General features: G+C 43.6%; 1 protein-coding gene across 1 annotated transcript; it reads right to left on the bottom strand.

Moving 5' to 3' along the window:
* Nucleotides 1-2856: 2856 nt before the first annotated feature.
* LOC140185251 (transmembrane protein 107-like) lies at nucleotides 2857-18442 on the bottom strand. Its single transcript, XM_072238639.1, has 4 exons — nucleotides 18356-18442; nucleotides 7766-7919; nucleotides 6931-7027; nucleotides 2857-2926 (listed from the first exon to the last, which is right to left on the bottom strand). Exons 1-4 carry the CDS (start codon nucleotides 18440-18442, stop codon nucleotides 2857-2859), a joined length of 408 nt encoding a protein of 135 aa, XP_072094740.1.
* Between the last annotated feature and the right edge of the window lie 6166 nt (nucleotides 18443-24608).

The raw sequence follows: 24608 nt of genomic DNA, 5'->3' as shown, positions 1-24608 counted from the left end.
GAATGGGTCTTCCCAGCTTTATTCATTATTACTGGGCATCGAACATTCAAAAAGTATTCTTTTGGCTCCATCGGCCAGATATAAATCTGGTGCCTGCTTGAGTCACGGTCTTGCCACTCCTCGTCTCTCCCAGCTTTGGTGTATTCTTCTTTACCATTGAAATCCTCTCAATTCACACCTAACCCGGTCATGCTCTCCAACCTCAAAATTTTTAATCAATTTCACTGCCACTATAAGTTCATATCAGCTTCAGTTTTGGGCCCCATTCATAAAAACCATTTATTTCCTCCCTCCACATCTGATTCAGCTTTCAGACAATGGGGTTTTAGTGCTCTTATGCGCATTACGGGTTTGTATACTGATAACATATTTGATAGTTTTGATAACCTGCGCGGTAAGTATGGCCTTCCGCATAATCATTTTTTTAAATAGCTGCAGATTCGCCACTTTGTCAAGGAAAAATTTCCCTCTTTTCCTGATCTACCACCTGCTATGTTCTGGGAAAAACTCACTCTTAGCTTTAACAATAAAGGGCTGATCTCTGAACTATACTGTCAGCTGATGTCTTTGGGAGTTCAAGATCTAAACAAAACTAAGAGTAGGTGGGAGGATGACCTCGGTATGGATCTCGGAGGAATATTGGGTAAAAGTATTGAATAGGGTTCATTTCTCATCATCATGTGCTAGACTGGGGCTCATACAATTTAAAGTTTTACACAGGATACATTTAAGTAAAGCCAGACTGACAGACATATACCCTGGGACAGACGCTGGCTGTGACAGGTGTTCCTTCTCTCCGGCTGGTTTAGTACATGCATTTTGGTCATGCCCTCGGCTTGATGACTATTGGGCACTGGTTTTTAAAATTATCAGTGAGGTTTTGGGGGTGACACTGAGACCTTGCCCGCCTATAGCTGTATTTGGTGTGGCAGATGATGATTTGGGTTTAAATGCAAGCCAGTCGGATATCATTGCATTTACATCGCTATTGGCCCGTAGGAGAATTTTGCTGGTTTGGAAATCTGCCACTCCCCCAACTGCTGCTGCTTGGTTAGAAGATGTAATGTTTTTTCTGAAATTAGAAAAGATTAAATTCACTTTGAGGGGGTCTGTGAAAAAGTTCTATTCGAAATGGGGACCTTTCTTATCATATTTTGGGAGTCTTAAGGAACTACCTACTAGTTGAGGGCATTTGATTGCACTTAGGAAGTTGCCTCCCATTTAACACGCTTATAATTTACCTCACAGGGTGGTTGATGAATTGTAAATATGAGTGTATTTTGGATCATCTGACGTGTTGCAGATGTGTGTGGGCCATTGTCTTGAAGTAGTATGGGGGTATGGTTGTGAAATGTCCGTACTTGTATTTGTGAATTGTTGTGTTGTAAATATATTAGCTGCCATGATATGTTGGGGGAGGGCGGGTGGGAGGAGGTTTGTTTGGGGGTATGATATAAAAACAAAATGGAGGAAAATGTAACCCATTATATATTCTGTATTGTGTCATTCCTTCAATTAAAAAAAAGGGGAAAAAAAGTCTTACCATTAATACTATATTCTGCCATCATATTTGACCTACCAAAATGAACCACCTCACACTTATCTGGATTGAATGCCATCTGTCGTTTCTCAGCCCAGTTTTGCATCCTATCAATGTCCCGCTGTAACCTCTGACAGCCCTCCATACTATCCACAACACCCCCAACCTTTGTGTCATCAGCAAATTCACTAATTCATCCCTCCATTTCTTCATCCACACCATTTATAAAAAATCACGAAGGGGTCCCTGAGGCACACCACTGGTCACCAACATCCTTGCAGAATATGACCTGTCTACAACCACTCTTTGCCTTCTGTGGGCAAGCCAGTTCTGGATCCACAAAGCAAGATCCCCTTGGATCCTATATCTCCTTTATTTCTCAATAAGCCGTGCATGGGGTACCTTATCGAATGCCTTGCTGAAAACCATATACACTACATCTACTGCTCTACTTGTTCTGTAAAATGCCAGACCTGCAATCTGTAATCTCGTTAGACTCTGTCTGGGTTGCCTCATTTAACTGGTTTGGACCAGTCAGAGTGTAAAGACACAAATACACAAGGCTGGGGTAGGCAGAGCCATGGAACAATGTTGGTTTGTAACCCTGTACCATGACCAGTAAGAAGGTGACCCAGGTAGGTCAGGTGATCTGATGGTCCAATGGTTCAAATGATGAGGAACAGTATAAGAGTCAGGAGCTCCAAAAACACAGGAGCAATAACTCTCCAGCAGCCAGAGACCAACCATGGCGGATAAGGAGGACCTTGGGGATCGGGACCACGAGGAACACCTGGCCAATGTACACTCCTTTCCCGGGTAATACCTTTTCTCTTTGTTGCCTGTTCATGGAGTGTCAGGGGTTCTAGTAGGGAGTGCACAGGTGGATCAGGTATGAACCCATGTGCTTTTTAGTTGAAATGATAAAAGTTACTTGTCGATAAATACAGATTCTCTGTGCCTCACTGATCATTATTACAAGGGGTGAGATTCTTGTAACAGTTCTGTAATGGGGAAAAAGACAGGAAAATTCCACATACAAGCGGTACATTCTGGAAAAGAAAAAAAGAGTAACACATACTTTATCATGGAGACATTGATGCACACAGTCTATAATGGAGGATGACATGTTTTGTCTTGGAGACGATAAGGTCCATAATAGAATAAGAGAAATCCATGTAAGATAATTTGGTCAAATGCTGAAGTTCTATAAATGTTGTTAATACCCTAATGTCAAATGCACACTGCATTTTAAAGTGATTTTCTACTGCCATTCCAGGGTCAACCTCCAGTTTGTTTAGGGAGGATGTGCAAGATAATCAAAATGGCTTCTTCTTCAGTCCAAATACTGCGATCACGAGGACAATTTCAATACATGCTGGGAACACGCTGAAAAATAAGCAGACAGACCATGTAATTTCAGAATAAGAAGTTTCCACAGCTGAAAATGGGCATGCGTAAAAAGTTAGCAGAGTAAATAGTTAGCGTTGTAAATGGTTCAATAATAACACCATGGGTTACGTGACAGTTGCTGGAAGAATCCAGCTTGTATGTGGAATTTTCCTGTCTTTTTCCCCATTACAGAACTGTTACAAGAATCTCACCCCTTGTAATAATGATCAGTGAGGCACAGAGAATCTGTATTTATCGACAAGTAACTTTTATTATTTCAACTAAAAAGCACATGGGTTCATACCTGATCTACCTGTGCACTCCCTACTAGAACCCCTGACACTCCATGAACAGGCAACGAAGAGAAAAGGTATTACCCGGGAAAGGAGTGTACATTGGTCAGGTGTTCCTCGTGGTCCCGATCTCCACGTGTCTGTGGGGTCCTCCTTATCCGCCATGGTTGGTCTCTGGCTGCTGGAGAGTTATCGCCCCTGTGTATTTGGATCTCCTGACTCTTATACTGTTCCTCATCATTTGAACCATTGGATCTCCATCCCATTGGCTCAAGGTCATCTGACCTACCTGGGTCACCTTCTTACTGGTCATGGTACAGGGTTACAAACCAACATTGTTCCATGGCTCTGCCTACCCCAGCCTTGTGTATTTGTGTCTTTACATTCTGACTGGTCCAAACCAGTTAAATGAGGCAACCCAGACAGAGTCTAACAAGAGTTGATCGCAGACTGTTGCAAGTATGATAAGGTTGTTATTGTAGATGATTATAACATTCAACATGCTAACTGGGATTACCATACTGTAGAAGGACGAGATGGGACAGTTTGTTAACTGTGTTCAGGAAAGTTTCCTAATAAGTAGGTAGAAGTCCCACCCAGAGAGTGTGTGATACTTGATCTCCTATTAAGGCATGAGGGAGGGCGGATGACAGAAGTTTGTGCAGGGGAAAATTTTGCATCTAGTGATCATAATGCCATTAATTTCAAAGTAAATGTAGAAAAAGATAGTTCTGGTCCACAGGCTGGAATTGTAAATTGGAGAAAGGCCAGTTTTGATGGTATCAGAAAGGATCTGGCAAGTGTGGATTGAGACTGGCTATTCTATGGCAACGGTGTACTTCGTAAGTGGGAGGCCTCCAAAAGTGAAATTTTGAGAGTACAAAGCTTGATGTGCTCGTCATAATAAAATGTAAAGGTAACAGGTTTAAGGAACCTTGGTTTTTAAGAGATAGTGAGGACCCGGATTATTGATTTATTTATTGAGATGCAGAGTGGAGTAGGCCCTTCTGGCACTTCAAGTCATGTCACCCAGCAACCTACAAATTTAACGCTAGCCCAATTACAGGACAATTAACAATGATCAACCTATTAAACTACCAACTCATACACCTTTGGACTGTGGGAGGAAACCAGAACACCCAGAGGAAACCCACGCAGTCATGGAGAGAACGTAAAAACTCCTTACAGGCAATGTCAGGAACTGATCCCGGGTCACCTGTACTGTAAAACGTTGTGCTAACCACTACACTACTGTGCTACCCCAAGAAAAAAAAAACAAGGTGCTATAAGAAGGTATGAGATTGCCCTAGCAGACAAGGTGAAGGAGAATCCCAAGGGATTCTACAGATATGTTAAGAGCAAAAGGGTTGCAAGGGACAATATTGGTCCTCTGGAAGATCAGAATGGTAATCTATGCATGGAACCAAAAGGGACAGGGGAGATCTTAAATCCATTTTTTTTTGCATCTGTATTTACTTACGAAATGGACCCGGAGTCCATAGAAGTGAGAAAAAGCAGCAGTGAGGTTATGGACCCTATACAGATTATAGAAGAGGAGGTATTCGCTGTCTTGAGGCAAATTAGGGTGGATAACTCCCCAGGGCCCAACAAGGTGTTCCCTTGGACCCTGTAGGGGGAAAGTGCAGAAATTGCAAGGGCCCAAGCAGAGATATTTAAATCATCCTTAGCGACAATTTGAAGTACCGGAGGATTGGAGGATGACTAATGTGGCTCTGCTGTTTAAGAAAGGCTCTAAGAATACACCAGGAATTTATAGGCTGGTGAGCCTGACATCAGTAGTGGGACTGTTATTGGAAGGTATTCTGAGGGACCAGATAGATGAGTATCTGGATAGACAGGGGCTGATTAGGGATAGTCAGCATGGTTTTTGGAGAATGTTACCAGGAAAGTTGATGAAGGCAAGGCAGTGGATGTCCAGGACTTCAGCAAGGCCTTTGACATTGTCCTTTATGGGAGACTGGACAAGAAGTTTCAGTTGCTCGGCATTCAAGATGAGGTAGTAAATCCGATTAAACATTGGCTTTGTGGGAGAAGCCAGAGACCAGTAGTAGATAGTTGCCTCTCTGACTGGAGGTCTGTGATTAGTGGGTCCGTTGTTGTTTGTCATCTATATCAATGATCTGGATGATAATATGGTTAACTGGATCAGCAAATTTGCGGATGACACCAAGACTTGGGGTGTAGTGGACAGTGAGGAAGGCCGTCGTGACTTGCAGAGGGATCTGTCTCAGCTGGAACAATGGCAGATGGAATTTAATACAGACAAGTGCGAGGTGTTGCACTTCACTAGGATCAGCCAGGGTAAATCTTACACAGTGAGAGAACGGTAGGGTACTGAGGAGTGAAGTAGAACAAAATGATCAGGGAATACAGATCCATAACTAATTGAAAGTGGCATCACAGGTAGATAGGCTCGTAAGGAAAACTTCTGGAACACTGGCCTTCATAAATCTAAGTACTGCATACAGGAGATGGGATGTTATGTTAAAGTTGTACAAGACATTGGTGAGGCCTAATTTGGAGCACTACATGCAGTTTTAGTCACCTACCTACAGGAAAGATGTAAGGTTGAAAGACTACAAAGAAAATTTACAAGAATGTTGCTGGGACTGGAGGACCCGAGTTATAAGGAAAGATAACTCAGGATTAGGACTTTATTCCTTGGAACGTAGAAGATTTGGGGGAGATTTGATTACAAAATTATGAGGGTATAGATAGGGTAAATGCAAGCAGGCTTTTCTACTGAGGTTGGGTGAGACTACAACTAGAGGTCATTGGTTAAGGCTCAAAGGTGAAATGTGGAGAAACCTCTTCAGAGGGTCGTGAGAGCGTGGAACGAGCTGCCAGTGCAAAGTGGTGCATGCGAGCTTGATTTCAATGTTTAAGAGAAGTTTGGATAGTTACGTGGATGGAAGGGGTATGGAGAGCTATGCTCCAAGTGCAGGTCGACGGGACTAGGCAGTTTAAATGGTTCAGCACAGACTAGATGAGCCGAAGGGCCTGTTTTGTGCTGTACCTTTCTGAACTAATTCTGAAGGGCAGAAATACCTGCAGAATCCAAAGATGTACCAGTAGGTCCAGCACTCCCATCTCTCAAAGACAAAGAACGACAGACAAATGGAACCACTGCAATGAGCTGTAACAGCTGCAGCACAGGTCAAGGAAGAATTGCAACACAGAACCAGTGGGACAGTTAGCAAAGACTTACATGCGTGCATGCACACACACTTGAACACACTAATATTCATATATACACACACACACACACACACCCACACTGTTAATGGTTAGCATCCTCCCCATATTTAATGATGCACAAGCTTAGTAAAACATCCCTTTGCCTCTTGACTGTTTTAACAATCTGTTTTTCCACTATTGCAGTCAGGTTTTTTCTACTTAGGTTGGGTGAGACTAAACTAGAGGTCATTGGTTAAGGATAACATGAGGGGAAACTTCTTCACTCAGAGGGGGGAAAGAGTGTGAAATGAGCTGCCAATTCAATTGGTGCATGCGAACTCGATTTCAATGTTTAAGAGAAGTTTAGATAGCTTCCTGGATGGGAGGTTATGGAGGGCTATGGTCCAGCTGCAGGTCGATGGGACTAGGTAGTTTAAATGGTTCAGCACAGACTTGATGTGCAGAAGGACCTGTTTCTGTGCTGTAGTTTTCTATGACTCTATGACCTACCTGCAGAAAGTGAATATCCACCAGTAGGTATTGCATGGCCATTGTTCAAACAAGAAGAAGAGAAGAGCAGCCGAGGCACTACCATGGGCTCCAATAGCTGAGATAACATTTATAGGAAAGTGGCAAAAAAAAATTCAGTTCTTCTGAGACACTACAGGAACAGACACAAAATCCAAGCACATATGCAAATGTAAAATGGCTAAGGTGCAACTCACACGTACAGCATAGGAGGCAGCCATTCTACTTATTATCAATGCGCTGGCACTTTAGTACAAATATTCAATTAAACCAATTCCCCCGTCTCTCCTATCATCCCAATTTTTGTTTCCCTTTCAAATATTCTCCCAATTTTCTGCTGAAAAAGTGCTTTAAAAATACACTCTTTTTTCTGATTCTTGATGAAGATGATGTGTCCTGATGAAGGGTCTTGGCCTGAAATATCATCTCTTTATTCCCCTCCATAGATGCTGCCTGACCTGCTGAGTTCCTCAGAATCAGAATCACCACCATGTGACGTGAAATTTGTTAACTTAGTATTTTGTGTCTGTTACTCTGAATATACTTTATTCTTTCTGGGAAACATTCCTACCTCAAGACATATGTAACGCTCAGCTATATTGGCTCGTATTTATCTCGGGGAAACCCCGCCCGCCGCCCACCTTGTTTCCCAGTGATGTCGGTTGCTGTACAACTGCCACCTGGTTCAGCTTCAAACATCAATCATCAGCCAGCACAAAATGTACGTTTTACCAATTACACTTTATAGATATTACTAATTCTATGAGATTAATCAAAGTTCGATACAAAAAAGGAATGGAAAAGGTGCCAGACTTACCAAAGTTCAATTCCTTGGTGAACACATTGGAGCTCGGGGACCTCTTCGGGACCCCTCTGACCCCTTCGACTCGCAGCTCAGGACCACCCGGAGTGATCAAACTGAGCATTTCCGCAGGTCCGTCGTCCTCACGGCCTCTCCCCGCCAAAACCCCCTGGTTCCCAGCCATATCACCCCAAGAAAGAATAACATGGACACCCATTGGTTCATTTACATCTATTATCTGTTATAACCCAAGCAAAGTGCTAGCTAGAGACTTTCTCAGCATTTAACATAACAAAGAAGCCATTTTGATTAACATATGCAGTGACATAACAGATTAACATAACAAAGAAGCCATTTTGATTAACATACGCAGTAACGTAGCAGATTAACATAACAAAGAAGCCATTTTGATTAACATACGCAGTAACATAGAAGAAGAAACCATTTACACATAATCCCATTTCCCTTGTAAAATCTGGTCTCCAAAGGCCTTAGATATGCATACATTGATAGATATCTAAATCTGCCATTCTGGTGACCACCTGCCCCTGTGGTGGACCCATTCCCTCTCATCACCCTAACTCCCAACCAACAACTGCTTAGAAGAGCATCCTTGTAGCACGTTACCTGTACCCTAAACATCAACCTTTCATCAGTTGGAGAAAACTTGATAATCAAAAAGAATAGTATCAATAATTTCCCAAAAATTAAGAAAGTACAAATGCTGGGGAATTGATCCATTTGGACAGTTTACCAAAAATGCTAGCACAACAACGCTGGGCAGAGTAGTAGCCTCCTGTACTGTACTGCATAATGAGTCCAGCAAGTCTGCAGCACCACAGGAAACTCACCTGTACAAGGGGAGAGGAGCAGAAGTCCAAGGGTGACTGATGGGAGACTCAGTAGTGAAGGAATGACAGATTTTATGGCTGCAAAGGTGAATCCAGGACAATGCGTTGCTTTCCTGGTACTAGGGTGATGAACGTCACAGATAGTTGCAGAGCATTCTAACAGAGGAGGGTCACGTTGGTACAAATCACAAAGGTAAAAGGAAGGATTGGGCCCTGCATTATGAATTTAGGAAGCTAGGTTGCAGATTAATGAGCAGCACCTCCGTGGCCACAATCTGTGGATTACTTCCAGATTACAACAGGGTCTTCCTGCTCCTGAGAACCATTCGTTATCAGTTCACAAGTTGGAAATGTGGATGACAAAAACTTGGGCAACGCGTGGTTAAACCAGAGCATTTAATTCAACCACTCACACAGAACAGTACAGCACAAAAGCAGGTCCTTCGGCCCACCATGTTGTGTTGAACTAATTAAACTAGCAATTAAATACTTACAAAACTAATTGCTTCTGCCTGCGAATGTCCATATCCCTCCATTCGCCACACATTCAAGTGCCTTTTAAATACTTCTACTGTACATGCCTTCACTATCTCGCCATGCAGCACCTTCCAGACATCCACCACTCTGTGTAAAAAAACTTGCCCTGCACATCCCTGAACTCACCCCTCACCTGAAATGCATGCCTGATATTAGAAGCTTTCACTCTGAGACAGCCATTGCCGTGAATCAATTTCCCCACACAGCAGAATACACCTGTAGCAGCTGCCAAATCCAAGTCACTGCTCTCTCAAACCTTCTTTTGTACATATGGACTGTACTTAATGGCAGGCATCCTTAACTTGGAGGGGAACAGTACAAGGATAGCCCAGTTCAATGTGTCGTTGAGAGGAGAGTGTGACAGTGTGACAGGTGTGTTTCGATTTTTGGATAATGGGACAGTTTCTGGGAAAGATGGGACTTGTACAAGTTGCATGGGCTACATCTAAACCAAAACTGATCCAGCATCTTTGTGGTGGTGGAGGGGAGTTGGATTGGCCGGTGTTGTTGGAAAGTCCAGACTAATTTGGCAAGGGAATGGAACATAGTAGTTTCGCTGTTAGGGGACAGCTAAACTCAATATAGAAGGAAAACTAAGTCAATCCCATAATTAGAGCAGGCATGGGTGTAATAAGCCTTGGGGACAAAATACATGACTAAACTAAAAGGGTTTGATGAGTAAAATGGATGAATTTAGATTGTTTATTAGCACATGAGAATATGATATTGCTCTGATCACAGAGACATGGTTAACAGGGTAGAACTGGCAAGTCAATATGCTTGGGTACAGAATCTTCCATACAATAGGTATGGGAAAAGGATGGCAAGGAAAAAGGAGGTAGCAATTCAATATTTAGGATTCATTACTACAGTAAAGAGGGAGGCTGGCTATTCAAGAAGGCCCCTCAAGTAAGGCCATGATCCTAAGCTCTACCAAAGGGGTAGTGGGGGGGAGGGATCACTTTGCTAGAGATAGATTACAGATCTGACAGTCCGCAGGAGCTAGATGAGCAGATATGTAGACAAATCTTGGAAAGGTGCAAGGGCAATAGGGTTATTGTAGCAGGGGATTACAACTTTCCCCTATTAACTGGGATTGCCTTAGTGTGAAAGTCTTGGAGGGAGTGGAATTTTTAAAGTGCTCGGCAATGAAAGATTTTTGAACCATTTTGCGATATTCATGTTACTGTGGGGAGCATTTTGATTACTGCATAACAGTCTGGTCTGCAGCCTCCAATGTGTAGGATCTAAAGAGGCACAGAAGCAACTCCTTCATGGGCACAACTGTCCTCATTACTGAGGACATCAAGAGGTGGTGCCTCTTCTTGTTACTACCATCGGGGAGGAATTACAAAAGCCTGACGACCCACACTTAGCAATTTAAGAACATCTTCCCCACTGCCATCAGATTTATGAACAGTTTATGTGCCTACAAACACCACCTCACTTTTTCACTATGGGAATTGAGACTTCTGAACTTCAACACCCTGCTCCCAGCACATCCATTTTCTTTCTTGGTATTTATTTAAATTGAGAATTTTAAAGTTTTTCTCTGAGAAGCAGAATGCACTCTACCCACGTTCTGCAATCTTCATTGCCTCTCTGCAGCCATTATGTGTTGCTGCTAAGTGAAACATTAAAGGCTCATTGCTGAGTAACAAACTGCAGTTAGATGAATAAAACCAGGATGCATCTGTCAGGAACTGTACTGGCTCATCTTTTTCCACTTCAGTTGGGTGCAACTGGAACGAGAGGTCAGAGGTTGAGGGTGAACAGTGAAATATGTAAGCGGTACCTGAGTGGGACTTCTTCACTCAGAAGGTAGTGAGAGTGGTATATGTTTGTAGATTATGGACCAGAAAGCATCAAGTGCATTGGGAAGTGGGTGGAATGGACTAAGTGAGTTCAAAAGGGACTCCTTCTGACAGTACGTTTAATGTAGACCACTTGGAATACTTGGAGGATTACTAGAGAAAGGACAAGGTGGGAAGAATGTAGGGTGGTCTGCATTTGTTCAATGGAAAGGCGATACAGGTGTCCCCCGCTTTTCGAACGTTCGCTTTACGACTTTACGAAACCTCACTGTTATGAAAGACCTACATTAGTTACCTGTTTTCGCTAACAGAAGGTGTTTTCACTGTTACGAGAAAAGGCAGCGCACGAAAAAGCTGCGCGCCCCGAGCAGCCAAGCTCCTCCCCCAGAACCGCATTCTAGCCGGCATTGCTTAAACACGTGCCTGTGAGCAGCCGTTAGCAAAATGAGTTCTAAGGTATTGGAAAAGCCTAAAAGAACTCGTAAGGGTGTTACACTTAGCGTAGAACTAGACATAATTAAGTGTTTCAATCGTGGTGAACGAAGTAAGGACAAAGTGGGTTTTGCTTGTGGAAGTTGACGAAGATGATGTTGAAGAGGTTTTGGCATCCCATGACCAAGAACTGATAGATGGAAGAGCTGATGCAATTGGACGAGGAAAGGATAACAATCGAAAACGAATGCAGTCGCGAACGAACCGAAAGTGAAGTCGTCCAGGAACAGAACGTGAAGCAACTGCGTGAGATTTTCGCTGCAATGATAAAGTACAATTTTATCAAAAAGGGTACGTCGGTTTAGGGCATATTTGCAAGATGGTTTGAGTGCTTACAAAGAACTGTATGATAGAAAAATGCGCAAGGCTAAGCAGTCAAGCATACTGTCATTTCTCAAGCCTTCCACATCAGCCATAGCAGACAACAAACCTCAACCTTCGACATCGAGGCAGGGAATCAGCAATCGCCTCTGATCTAGGCCGACATTTACATGCCAGGCGGCACCTAATTAATTAGCTTGTTTATTTCGGCTTTTTTCTTAAAGATGTGCTGGGTGCGTCCCGGCCACCGCTGGACTGCTGCATTCTCCGCGGATCGGTATCGGTTCGCTGCCCGGCGGTTGGGGGCCACTGCACCACCCCAGCCTCTGACGACTCAGCATAACACACCATCACCAGTGTGCTCGGCGCTGTCTTCCCAATTCCGGTAAGTGATACTACACTGTACATACATTATTCTACTTTATATAGGCTGTGTATTTTTATGTGTTATTTGGTATGATTTCGCAGCTTCATAGCTTAAAGGTTACTGGAGAGAGTGTTTCTGCCGAGCACGCTTGCGTAAGATTTTCACTACGGAGAACAGTGCGGTATTTCTACTTTATATAGGCTGTGTATTTATCATATCATTCGTGCTTTTACTATATTACTGTTATTTTAGGTTTTATGTGTTGGTAGGTTATTTTTGGGTCTGCGAACGCTCACAAACTTTTCCCATATAAATAAATGGTAATTGCTTCTTCGCTTTACGACATTCCAGCTTACAAACCGTTTCATCGGAACGCTCTACCTTCAGATGGCGGGAGAAACCTGTACATAGAAACAGTTAGATGAATCCCGTAAGAAAAGAGAGAATGAATAAAAGCTAGAGACAGAAAAGATACAAAAAGGATAGGCACAGATAATAAACACAAAATACTCTGCAGATGCTAGGGTCAAAGCAACACTCACAACACGCTGGAGGAACTCAGCAGGTCGGGCAGCGTCCTTGGAATTGATCAGTCAACGTTTTGGGCCAGAACCCTTCGTCAGGACTGTAGAGGGAAGGGGCAGAGGCCCTATAAAGAAATTGTGGGGGGAGGGTGGGAAGGAGAAGGCTGGTAGGTTCCAGGTGAAAAACCAGTAAGGGGAAAGATAAAGGGGTGGGGGAGGGGAAGCAGGGAGGTGATAGGCTGGAAAGGTGAAGAAGGAATAGGGGAAAACACAATGGGTAGTAGAAGGAGGTGGAACCATGAGGGAGGTGATAGGCAGCTGGGGGAGAGGGCAGAGTGAAATATGGACAGAGGAAGGGAGGGGGAGAGAATTACTAGAAGTTGGAGAATTCTATGTTCATACCAAGGGGCTGGAGGCTACCAAGACGGTATATGAGGTGTTGCTCCTCCAACCTGAGTTTAGCCTCATCATGGCAGTACAGAAGACCATGTATGGACATATCCGAATGGGAATGGGAAGCAGAGTTGAAATGGGTGGCAACTGGGAGAACCTGTCTGTTGTGGTGGACGGAGCGGAGGTGCTCGACGAGCAAAGATAACGTAGTGGAGGCAAAGATAATGGTGTCTGCTTTAAAAGGGGGAAAACAAACAACTTAAATAAACAGTACCAGGATCTGAAGACAAATTAGATGAGCATAAACCTATGCATCCCAAATTACCTTTACCACAGAGTCCACACAAGGTGCTACTTCCCGATTATCTGGGACCATTGGCACTAGCCAATGTCTGACATTTTGACCACCACTTTGAAAGGTAGAGAACAATAGTGGGGTGCAGGAGGTGGTACTGGTTCCCCATATAAAGGTCCAGTGGCACAATGTACTAGATTTGGGAGCGGGAGGAGAAGATGGCGGCGTGACACAGCGCGCGCAGCTCTCCGGTGAAATTATATCGTATTTGTAAGTAGGGTGCCGTGCACAATTCTGATTTGGTGGAGACAGACGTGAGAAGGCACAGAGGAACATCTGGAGAAATTTCTGAAATGCCCAGTTCGCTGCCGCTGCTACTGTGCGATCGAGAATCTCAGGAGGGAAGGCCTCAAAATCCCCGACTTTGCCTGCTGCTGGCAACCGAGGCTGGGGTCGAAGCATTCGGCAGAGATGGTGCTCGGTACTTGGTGTCGGAGGGCTGATCGGAGCTCGAAGTTTTCGGACGACTCAGAGTCGGACTGTGGTCGGGCATGGCAGGGAGAGTTTTCTTCCTTCTCCCGACTGCGTGAGATGTGGGACTTTCGAGAGACTTTGAACTTTTTTACTGTGCTCACGGCCTGTTCTTCATCAAGTTATGGTACTAGGTGAGGGTAAGAGTTCGGCACGGACTAGAAGGCCGAGATGACCTGTTTCCGTGCTGTAATTGTTATATGGTTATTGTTGCACTGTTGTAACTATATGTTATAATTATGTGGTTTTTGTTAGTTTTTCAGTCTTGGTCCGTCCTGTGTTTTTGTGATATCACACCGGAGGAATATTGTATCATGCATTACTAAATGTCAATAAAAGAGGACTGCGTGTCCTCATAATCTAATCTAATCTAAATCCATGCTGACTCGGACCGATCCTGTTACTGCTATCCAAATGTGCCGCTATTTCATCCTTTATAATTGACTCCAGCATTCTCCTCACCACTGATGTCAGGCTAACTGGTCTATAATTCCCTGTTTTCTCTCTCCCTCCTTTCTTAAAAAGTGGGATAACATTAGCTACCCTCCAGTCCTCAGGAACTGATCCTGAATCTATAGAACATTGGAAAATAATTACCAATGTGTCCACGATTTCTAGAGCCACCTCCTTAAGTACCCTGGGGTGCAGACCATCAGGCCCTGGGGATTTATCAGCCTTCAGTCCCATCAGTCTATCTAACACCATTTTCTGCCTAATGTGAATCTCCTTCAGTTCCTCCGTTACCCTAGGTCCTCCGGCCACTACTACATCTGGGAGATTGTTTGTGTCTTCCCTAGTGAAGACAGATCCAAAGTACCTACTCAACTCGTCTGCCATTTCCTTGTTCCCCATAATAAATTCACCTGTTTCTGTCTTCAAGGGCCCAACTTTGGTCTTAACTATTTTTTTCCTCTTCACATACCTAAAGAAGCTTTTACTATCCTCCTTTATATTCTTGGCTAGCTTGCCTTCGTATCTCATCTTTTCTCCCCGTATTGCCTTTTTAGTTATCCTCTGTTGCTTTTTAAAAGTTTCCCAATCCTCTGGCTTCCTGCTCATCTTTGCTATGTTATACTTCTTCTATTTTATTTTTATAGAAGATGGAAGACACAGACAAAATCAAAAAAAATTCAAAGAAAATGTGTTTGGCTGGAGGCAAGAAACTGGAGGATCTGAAGGCAATTGATAGGAATGTAGGAAGAAAAGGTCACAGGGGAAATTAGTGAGGGAATGAGACTGCTGTGAGCTAGCATAGACTTGAGGGGCTAAATCTGTCCTGGATAATTTTCTAGAAATCTATTACTGGTCAAATAAGAAAACAGGTTTTGCTTGATCAGATACTGGGGAATGAGGTAGGTCAAGGGCACCAAGTTTTAGAAGGTAAACACTAAGGACACAGTGATCACTAGTTTTAAGTCAGCTACAAAAGAGAAGGAGCCACACTAAGTACAAATAATTAACCAGAGAAAAGCTAAAGGGTGAGAGCGGATCTGACCCAAGCCAATCGGAATCAAAAGTTGACAGGTTGCCGCATTATAGGAAGGATGTGAAGTGGGACTACCTACTCTGAAAAAGAAATTTGACGGAAATATGCAAAACAATGTGTGCCTACAGAGTGGATAAAGGGAAGCTGATGCCTTTTTTGGAAGGGACAATAGAGGTCACAGGTTAAAACAAAGGGAAAAGAACTAAAGAACTAAGGGTGAAAGGAGCAAAGTCTTGCTTTTAAACAGAGGATGTGGTTGGAATCTGGAATGAAGGAAGCCCACGCAGTCACGGGGAGAAGGTACAAACTCCTTACAGACAGCTGCAGGAATTGAACCCCGATCAGTTATTGCTGCTACTGTAAACCATTGAGCTACCTGCTACACTACCATGCCACCTGGCTCTTTTATATACCTCTATGAGATTACCTCTCAGACTCCCCCAAAGGAGGAAAGACCAGCCTATCCAACCTCTCCCTATAACTCAGTCCCTCAAGACCTGGCAACCGATAGTGCACAAACTCAGTATGCCCCAAAGTCACTGAACTACATCTGAAGTATAGTCACGGCATTATCCACAGCCATTATTTGCATAATGCTACGGATCACATTCCGTATGACTCTGCGACATGCTGATGCTGTTCTGTGCCTTTTGTCCATCTCTGTGCATCCAATACCGAAATTTTCATCTATCACTTTGTTACGTTAATTTAATCCCATCACATGCTCCGTCTAGCTTCAGAGCTTCCAGCATAATCTCCATAACAGAGCTGCCTGTGGCACACCTTGCATCAAGTCTTGCTCTTGTCATCCCAGTCTTTGCTCTCCGTGAGAAGTACCATGAAATTAAATCTGAAATTCTTTGTCGGAAAAACATAACTTCATGGCCTCATCTCTTTCCACCTGAGCAACATCCTCCAGCTTTACTACATCCCTCTAGCTGTGGTTTCAGCATTTCCCCTTTCACTAATGGAAATGTTTGGATCTCACGCTTAATAATTCTGTAGATGTCCACTTTGATCTGAATAAAATTTTGTAAAATACTTTAGGATGGTCATCCACGATAACAGGGTCATAGTTATGCAACGTGAAAACAGGCCCTTCAGCCCAATTGGTCCATGCTGAGCAAGATTTCAATCTAACCCAATTCTATTTGACAGTGTTCGGCCCATATCCCTCAAAACCTTCTACCAAGATGAACCACAGGCTGCTTACAAAGCTTGCTGTTATTCCTTTAGCTGTCCAGTCCTTAAGTCTAGCATCCAGTTTATTCGGCGTAAAATCCGAGTCATGTGCACACCATTTAAGAATTGCAATGTCTCTCTCTAGTTTATATTCTTTTATAATAGTTTTCCATATTTTAAGAGACCATTTTACCCACAGGTTATCAATAGTATTTATGTAACTTTGTCAGTTGTTATCAGCCAAAATTGCCTGTATGGGGATGGAAAGTATCCTCTCCTCAAAGTTCTCCATTGAGCGTCATATGATGGGTTGCACCAGCATATCACGGTTCTCAACTGTGCTGCAAAATAATAATCTCTAAGAGAAGGTAGGCCCCATTCCCCCTTTTCCTTGGCTAATTGCAAAGTTTTGAGACGAACCCTGGGCCTTTTACCTTGCCAAATATATCTTGATAGCATCTTGTTCCATTCATTGAATTGATCTTGGTTAATCTCTATTGGTAGGGTCATTTTAATAGATTCAATCCTTGAACTGAGACCAAGAAAAGAAATTAGGTTCCATCTTGTTTTATCTTCCTTAATTTTTTTTATATTTGGCTGATAATTGCATTCTGATAATCTTGCCAAATCTTTTGGCATAATGATGCCTGAATATTTGACAGACTCTGTTTGCCATGCCCAGGGATATCTACTTTCAATTGCTCTTGGTGGGCTATAGTTATATGAAAGTAGTTGGGTTTTAACTGGACTCACTTTCAAGGTCTCTTCATCTCATATTCTCAACCTTTATTGCTCATTTATTATTATTTTTTCTTTTGTATTTGCACAATTTGTTGTCTTTTGCACATTGGTTGTTTGTCTGTCCTATTTGGTGTGGTCTTTCATTGATTCTATTATGGTTATTAGATTTATTGAGTATGTCCACAAGAAAATGAATCTCAGGATTGTATACGGTGACTATATATATATATATATATATATACACACACACACAAATATTGAAGTTGGTGCGTGGCCACGTGGTTAAGCATTCATTTAGTGATTTGAAGGTCGCTCGTTTGAGCCCCAGCCGAGGGAACGTGTTGTGTCCTTGAGCAAGGCACTTAACCACACATTGCTCTGCAATGACACCGGTGCCAAGCTGTATGGGTCCTAATGCCCTTCCCTTGGACAACATTGGTGGCGTGGAGAGGGGAGACTTGCAGCACGGGCAACTGCTGATCTTCCATACAACCTTGCCCAGGCCTGTGCCCTGGACACCTTCCAAGGCGCAAATCCATGGTCTCATGAGACTAACGGATGCCTATATATATACATTGATAATAAATTTAATCTTTGAAACCTTTCTATTCATGTACTTATCCAAGTACCTTTCAAATGATTTAATGTACCTGTCTCAACCACTTCCATGAGCAGTTTATTCCATATAATGATCACCTTCTTGGTGGAATAATTTACCCCCAAGATTCCTATTTATTCTTTCCCCTCTCACCTTAAACTTATTCCCTCAAGTTCTTGAATCCCCAACTCTGGAAAGGCTGTGCAGTCATCCCATGCCCCTCACGATTTTATACACCTCTATAAGGCCACCCTTCATTCCCCCATACTCCAGTGAAAATAGTGCTAATATGCTTAACCCCTCTCTGTAACTTAGTCTCTCAACAATAGCTCTATACAAGTGCAAATTTCTGCTCTATCCCCTCCGTTTTGAGATGTTGCCCCCACCAAATATTGAGCTTTAGTGAAGGCTGAACCTGATCTTGGCCAAGAACTGTCCCTCATGTTTTTCCTGTGTCTTTCCTCTGTACTTACCCTGGACCAGAAGATATTAACTACAATGACAAAATGAGCCACGAGGGTCAGAAATCGTGATGGTGTAAGGCTGCTGGGCATCAACATCTCCAGTTCCTGCTCTGCACTCAAGATGTACCTGCAGAAATAAAGAGGAATCTTTGAAACGCAAGACAAATATTCTCTCATGTCTACCCCAAGATTGAAACCAGCATTGCTCTACAGCTAACTTTAGAGAGAAATAAAATGAAAACATAAAATACTGATACAACCATTGGGTGCACTGATCCCCAGATTCCTGCAAACGCCTCAACTCCAGGCTTATCCCCAACTCGTTTGATCCTGGGAACAATTCTGTTCATTATCTCCGCTTCCTTTCTCTTCAGCCCAGGAACAGTCCCCTATTCGGTCCAGAATTCCCTTTATCCTGGAAGATGTCCCCGCCTTATCCACAATTCTGTGATTGTGAGAAATCGGCCGTCTCAGCCGAGGAAAATGCCAGCAAAACTTATCCGGCTATCAATTAATTCCCTGCAACTAATCCCCAGCGAAAGTCCCCCATCTGGCCCCCTGAGCTCCCTCACCCTCAGCTAATGCAGAGAGGGGCAAGAGCAGAGTGAACGGCAGGAGCGGGGAATGGAGGGCCAAGGAGAGGGACGTCCCTTCACCAACCCTGATCTGGGCAACTCCACCCGCAGCAACACATTCAGCCCCTTTCCCACATCCAAACCCTCCTCCTCCTCCTCCTCCCCTCTTCTGCCTCTTGCTCGCTCCCATTCCGCTCTGTCTCCGCAGAGGACGCGCGATTACTCAGGTAACTAAGGGCGTGGGACTTCGGCCTATCATTACCAACTGGATCCGGGCACCTGGCCATGTCCCGCGGAAACAGACCTGCTCCCACCTTCTCCTCCAGCGTCCCCCTCCCTGACTTGACCCTCAGGTCCCTCACCCTCAACAGTACCTCACCTAACTCCCGGTTCACGATGGCAGCCCTGACCCGTACGCCTGCGCATTGAGATCCTTCAACATGAGTGGAATGCCTACTCTGACGCGTGGCCTTCTGGGTAATACAGCAGCCATTATTTGGTGCTTGGCGCGTCCGAGTGATGACCTGAATTCATAAACGTGAGAGATTCTGCAGATCCAGAGCAAGGTGGTTGTTGGGCTGAGGAATAGCCAGTTGGGGCTGTTGATTGAGTGGGTGGGGACTTTGGCATGGAGGAGCCTAGTAGTTTGGTTAGGTGGGGCGGGGGTGGTTTGAGATTGAAGGAGGAGGGTGGGAGACTGTGGAATACAGTACTCCAGAAATAAGGGTAGCCAAAACGGGGTGCATTAAGTGAAAGACCTGAAGTAATGGGGGACAACAAATTGAGGAAAATGGGTGAATTGGAGGAATTTATAGTCCTGTATAAAACTAAAGGTCAGAAGGAAGGAGAAGGAAGATTTAGAGCCTTTAATCCTTTGAAAGTGGCAGCAGCATTAGAGAACGAAATAGGTAAAGGATTCCAGGCCAAGAGTTTGTCTAATGGATTGCTGAAAATTTGTTGCAAAGATATTGACCAACATAACAGTGCTAAAATGGTGGGAAAATTGGTTGTGAAAGTGGAGTGTATTACTCTGAAAGAAAGGAAGGGAGTTAAGGGGGTAGTGTATGGTATTTGGTCTGGCATGACTGAAAAGGAAATTTTGGACAATATTAAAGGTGGTCGAGTGATTGAAGCCAAATGATTAAAATCGAGAGAAGGTGGTAATTGGGATTCCCCTGTTCTTCTGGTTTTTGCAGGTGATGTTCTTCCAACTAGAGTCTATCTTGGGTGCGTGTCTTATCAAGTTAGAGAATACATTAGGCCTCCCTTACGCTGTTATAATTGCCAGAGATTTGGACATGTCGAGGTAAAAGAAGATGTATGAAATGTGGAGAGGATCATGATATTAAAGCATGTGCCTAAATGCAGTAACTGTGGAGGGGACCATGTAGTGGCGTTCAGAGGATGTGAGTATTTTAGTAAGGCAAAGCAGCTTCAGGATGTTAGTATCCAAAAAAAAATATCATATGCTGAGGCAGTAAAGAAAGTTGATAGAGAGCAAAGGATAAGTAAAGAAAAGATTGGAATGATGGGGAGTCAGTTCTTTCCGAGTTCTCCAACTATGGTTCCTTCAGGCATGTTGTTGATGACTAAAGAGTCTTTTTTGGCGTTTGTTGTTGATGTAGTGGTCGGGGCTAAAACTACAGCCAAGAGGTCGGATATGATAAAAGTAGTTGTTGGAGCTGCAGAGAGATTCCTTGATATAAAACAGATTTCACCGGAAAAATTACATGAGTATATGACAGATAAACAATCACTGAATACTTACAACGCTGTGGGCCAAAAGGGCTTTAACAGTCTAAACGAAGCTTGCAATAGAGTAGCTCCTTAGCAGCCGGCCAGCCAGTTTAAATAACGTTAGCTATACTAATGAACGAATGACACCTGTTAAACTCACCTCAACATGTCTTTTACAGTCTTAACCCACCATGGGCAATACAAAAGTCACTGTTGCAAACCGTGCAGCGAGCAACAATGTCATTATTTTGACCCCATCAGGCAGGTCTACACTTTAGGGTAGTCTGGGGTGACGTACGTTTTATATTTTCTTTTTCTGAAACACTCCGCCACTCTGACTTTTTTTGGAACTCGCTCGCTCATGGTCTTGCTCTCGCTTGCTCTCTCTCGCGCGCGCGCGTTCTCTCTCACTTATGGCCACTCTCTCTCGCGCTTGCTTTCTCGCTCTTGCTCTTGCCCTCTCTCGTGCTTGCTCTCTCACTCGTGGCCACTCTGTCGCGCTCTCTCTCTCGCGCTTGCTCTCTCACTCTCTCACTCGCGCTTGCTCTCTTGCTCTCTTGCTCTCTCACTCGCGCTTGCTCTCTTGCTCTCTCGCTCTCTCTCTTGCGCTCGCTGTCGCGCTCTCTCTCAAAAAAAATTGATTTCCGTGATATTCTATATAAGTTGCGGGCATCAGGGAGCCACTATTAATATGCGGGAGACTCCCGGAACTTCCGGGAGAGGTGGGATGTCTGCAAATAATCACTGAATACCTCCCAGTTTTCGGGATCAGAGAGTACGGAGGAGCTTTATGTGGATGAAGAGGCCAATAATTAGTATTTGGATGTTTTTAATATTACAGTGGAATGCAAGAAGTTTATCTGCAAATGGTCAAGAATTTAAAAGATTTGTTGGAACTTTTAAAGACAAGCCTGATTTGATCTGTATACAGGAGACATGGTTAAAGTCTCATTTAGATTTTGTGATCCCTGGATATGATAGTTTGAGAGCTGACAGAACAGGTAAATCTGGTGGAGGGTGTGCAACTTTCATAAAAACAGGACTCCAATTTAGAAGACTTGATTTTGAATCTAACCTTGAAATTGTGGCTGTGGAGGTTTGGAGCTCTCATGGTCAAATAACTTTGATTAACTTTTATAATCCAGGTAATATGATGTTATCAGATTTGGATGAAATTATGAATAAGGTAAGACCCCCAGTAATCTGGGTTGGAGATTTCAATGCCCATAATCCTATATGGGGTAGTGAAAGTACAGATAGTAATGGAGCAATAATAGAGGAGTTTCTGGATAAATACAACATGGTACTGCGAAATGACAGAAGGCCTACAAGATTTAATATTGTAAAGAATACTTGTAGTCACTTAGACTTATCTATCACTTCCTCAAACTTAGCTAGGGTTGGGGAACGGGATGTTATGGACAGATACACACTAGGAAGTGATCACTATCCTAGATTTGGTAGAAATTTGGTAGTAAAGTTGAGGAGAGGTCTGCTAGGTATAATTTTTCTTTGGTCCATTGGGATGAGTACCAGGAGAAAGCTGTGGATATAATAGAAGAGATTAATAGCGAGGGCTCCATAGACGATTGGAATGAATCCCTCTGTTCTATAATTCATAAAGTTGCTCAGTTGACTATTCCGCTACGGAAAGTACTTAAGTCTCAAGCATTAGTTCTGTGGTGGAATAAAAATTGTGATTCCCGTAACTGGGTTGCCAAACCAGCAGAAATAGACCACTTAGTTGGAGTCTGGATTACTGGAACTAAGAAAGATTTATTAAAGAAATAAGTAACACAGTACTCTAATAGTAAGGATATAAATGCAACAGGTTAGCAATGAATAAACACACATGTACACAGAACTAGGATAATAGGATCAATCAAGCTCTATCGCAGTCTAGGGGTAAAATGATCAGTCTCAAGTGACGCAGAGTTCAGTTTAGTTCAGTTCGCAGTAATCGCTGTTGTGCTGTTGGAGAGAGAGAGAGAGAGAGAGCGAGCGAATGATGATATTCAAATCGGATTCAAACAGACCTTTGATATCCCTCGCAGTTAGCTTTCGGGCGAGCCCTTTGTAATGTCTTCTGAGGTCACCGACTGTGACCCCTCCGTTCTGGATAAGATCGTTCTTCTGCGGTGAACCTGGCACCCAGGCAAGGGCGGACATGCACAACAGGTTCCCGCCGATCGTACCTTTCCAACCTGTGCGTCTATGGTCGGTCCCGTGACAGACCTCCAAAACTCCCACCAACCTGTGGGGGGGGGGGCACAACGCACTTCCAGGGTCTCGTTATCTCGTGGTGTCGTGGTGTGTCCCTTGCCTTAGCGAACCTGTTCCTTTTATCCCCCTACTGGGATCCCCCTACCTGTCCATCAAACTTCAAACAGTTCAGGTTCAAAGCAACCGGTCTGACAATACTCGGAACTGTGTCTCTTTTCGTTAATCTCTCTCGTCTCTCATTAACATTTGGAATGTTTCTCTCTTTGTCTCTCTTATCGGCATCAATCTTCTGATAACTTGGTCTTTTGTCACACAGTAAGATACAGAAATAGAGATTACAGGAAATTAAAAAAGTACCCAGGGTTAGATAATGTTATGGAATATAAAAAGGCAAGAGCAGTAGCAAGGAGAGTAATTAAAAATGCCAAGAGGGATAGTTGGAGAAGATTTTGTGGAACCCTGGGCCCTGAGACACCTATAAAGCAGCTATGGACAATCATTCACAGAATGTCAGGGATATATAGCAAACCATCTATCCCAGCTTTGCTGGAAGGAGATAGTCATAGTCATACTTTATTGATCCCGGGGGAAATTGGTTTTCATTACAGTTGCACCATAAATAATAAATAGTAATAGAACCATGAATAGTTAAATAGTGATATGTAAATTATGCCAGTAAATTATGAAATAAGTCCAGGATCAGCCTATCGGCTCAGGGTGTCTGACCCTCCAAGGAAGGAGTTGTAAAGTTTGATGGTCACAGGCAGGAATGACTTCTTGTGACGCTCTGTGCTGCATCTCGGAGGAATGAGTCTCTGGCTGAATGTACTCCTGTGCCCACCCAGTACATTATGTAGTGGATGGGAGACATTGACTAAGATAGCATGCAACTTAGACAGCATCCTCTTTTCAGACACCACAGTCAGAGAGTCCAGTTCCATCCCCACAACATCACTGGCCTTACGAATGAGTTTATTGATTCTGTTGGTGTCTGCTACCCTCAGCCTGCTGCCCCAGCACACAACAGCAAACATGATAGCACTGGCCACCACAGACTCGTAGAATATCCTCAGCATCGTTGGGCAGATGTTATAGGACCTCAGTCTCCTCAGGAAATAGAGACGGCTCTGACCCTTCTTGTAGACAGCCTCAGTGTTCTTTGACCAGTCCAGTTTATTGTCAATTCGTATCCCTAGGTATTTGTAATCCTCCACCATGTCTTTTTTCATATGAAAGTTCTGCCATCCCGGGAATCAATCTGATGAACCTTCTTTGTACTCCCTCCATGGCAAGGATGTCTTTCCTCAGATTAGGGGACCAAAACTGCACACAATACTCCAGGTGTGGTCTCACCAAGGCCTTGTACAACTGCAGTAGTACCTCCCTGCTCCTGTACTCGAATCCTCTTGCTATAAATGCCAGCATACCATTCGCCTTTTTCACCGCCTGCTGTACCTGCATGTCCACTTTCAATGACTGGTGTATAATGACACCCAGGTCTCGTTGCACCTCCCCTTTTCCTAATCGGCCACCATTCAGATAATAATCTATTTTCCTATTTTTGCCACCAAAGTGGATAACTTCACATTTATCCACATTAAATTGCATCTGCCATGAATTTGCCCACTCACCCAACCTATCCAAGTCACCCTGCATCCTCTTAGCATCCTCCTCACAGCTAACACTGCCGCCCAGCTTCGTGTCATCTGCAAACTTGGAGATGCTGC

The sequence above is a fragment of the Mobula birostris genome, chromosome 20, assembly GCF_030028105.1.
Source record: "Mobula birostris isolate sMobBir1 chromosome 20, sMobBir1.hap1, whole genome shotgun sequence".
In the NCBI taxonomy this organism is placed as follows: Eukaryota; Metazoa; Chordata; class Chondrichthyes; order Myliobatiformes; family Myliobatidae; genus Mobula; species Mobula birostris.
The sequence above is the reverse complement of the archived record's forward strand: the minus strand, read 5'-3'. Positions and strand labels throughout refer to the sequence as shown.

Bases quoted from the DNA above. Each gene is read 5' to 3' on its own strand.
- LOC140185251 (XM_072238639.1), bottom strand. From the start codon at position 18,442: ATGTTGATGCCCAGCAGCCTTACACCATCACGATTTCTGACCCTCGTG. The intron at 7,920-18,355 runs GTAAGTACAGAG...GCTGGGAACCAG, and splicing joins TTAATATCTTCTGGTCCAGG to GGGGTTTTGGCGGGGAGAGG. The intron at 2,927-6,930 runs GTAGGTCATAGA...CTTATTTTTCAG, and splicing joins TGGATATTCACTTTCTGCAG to CGTGTTCCCAGCATGTATTG.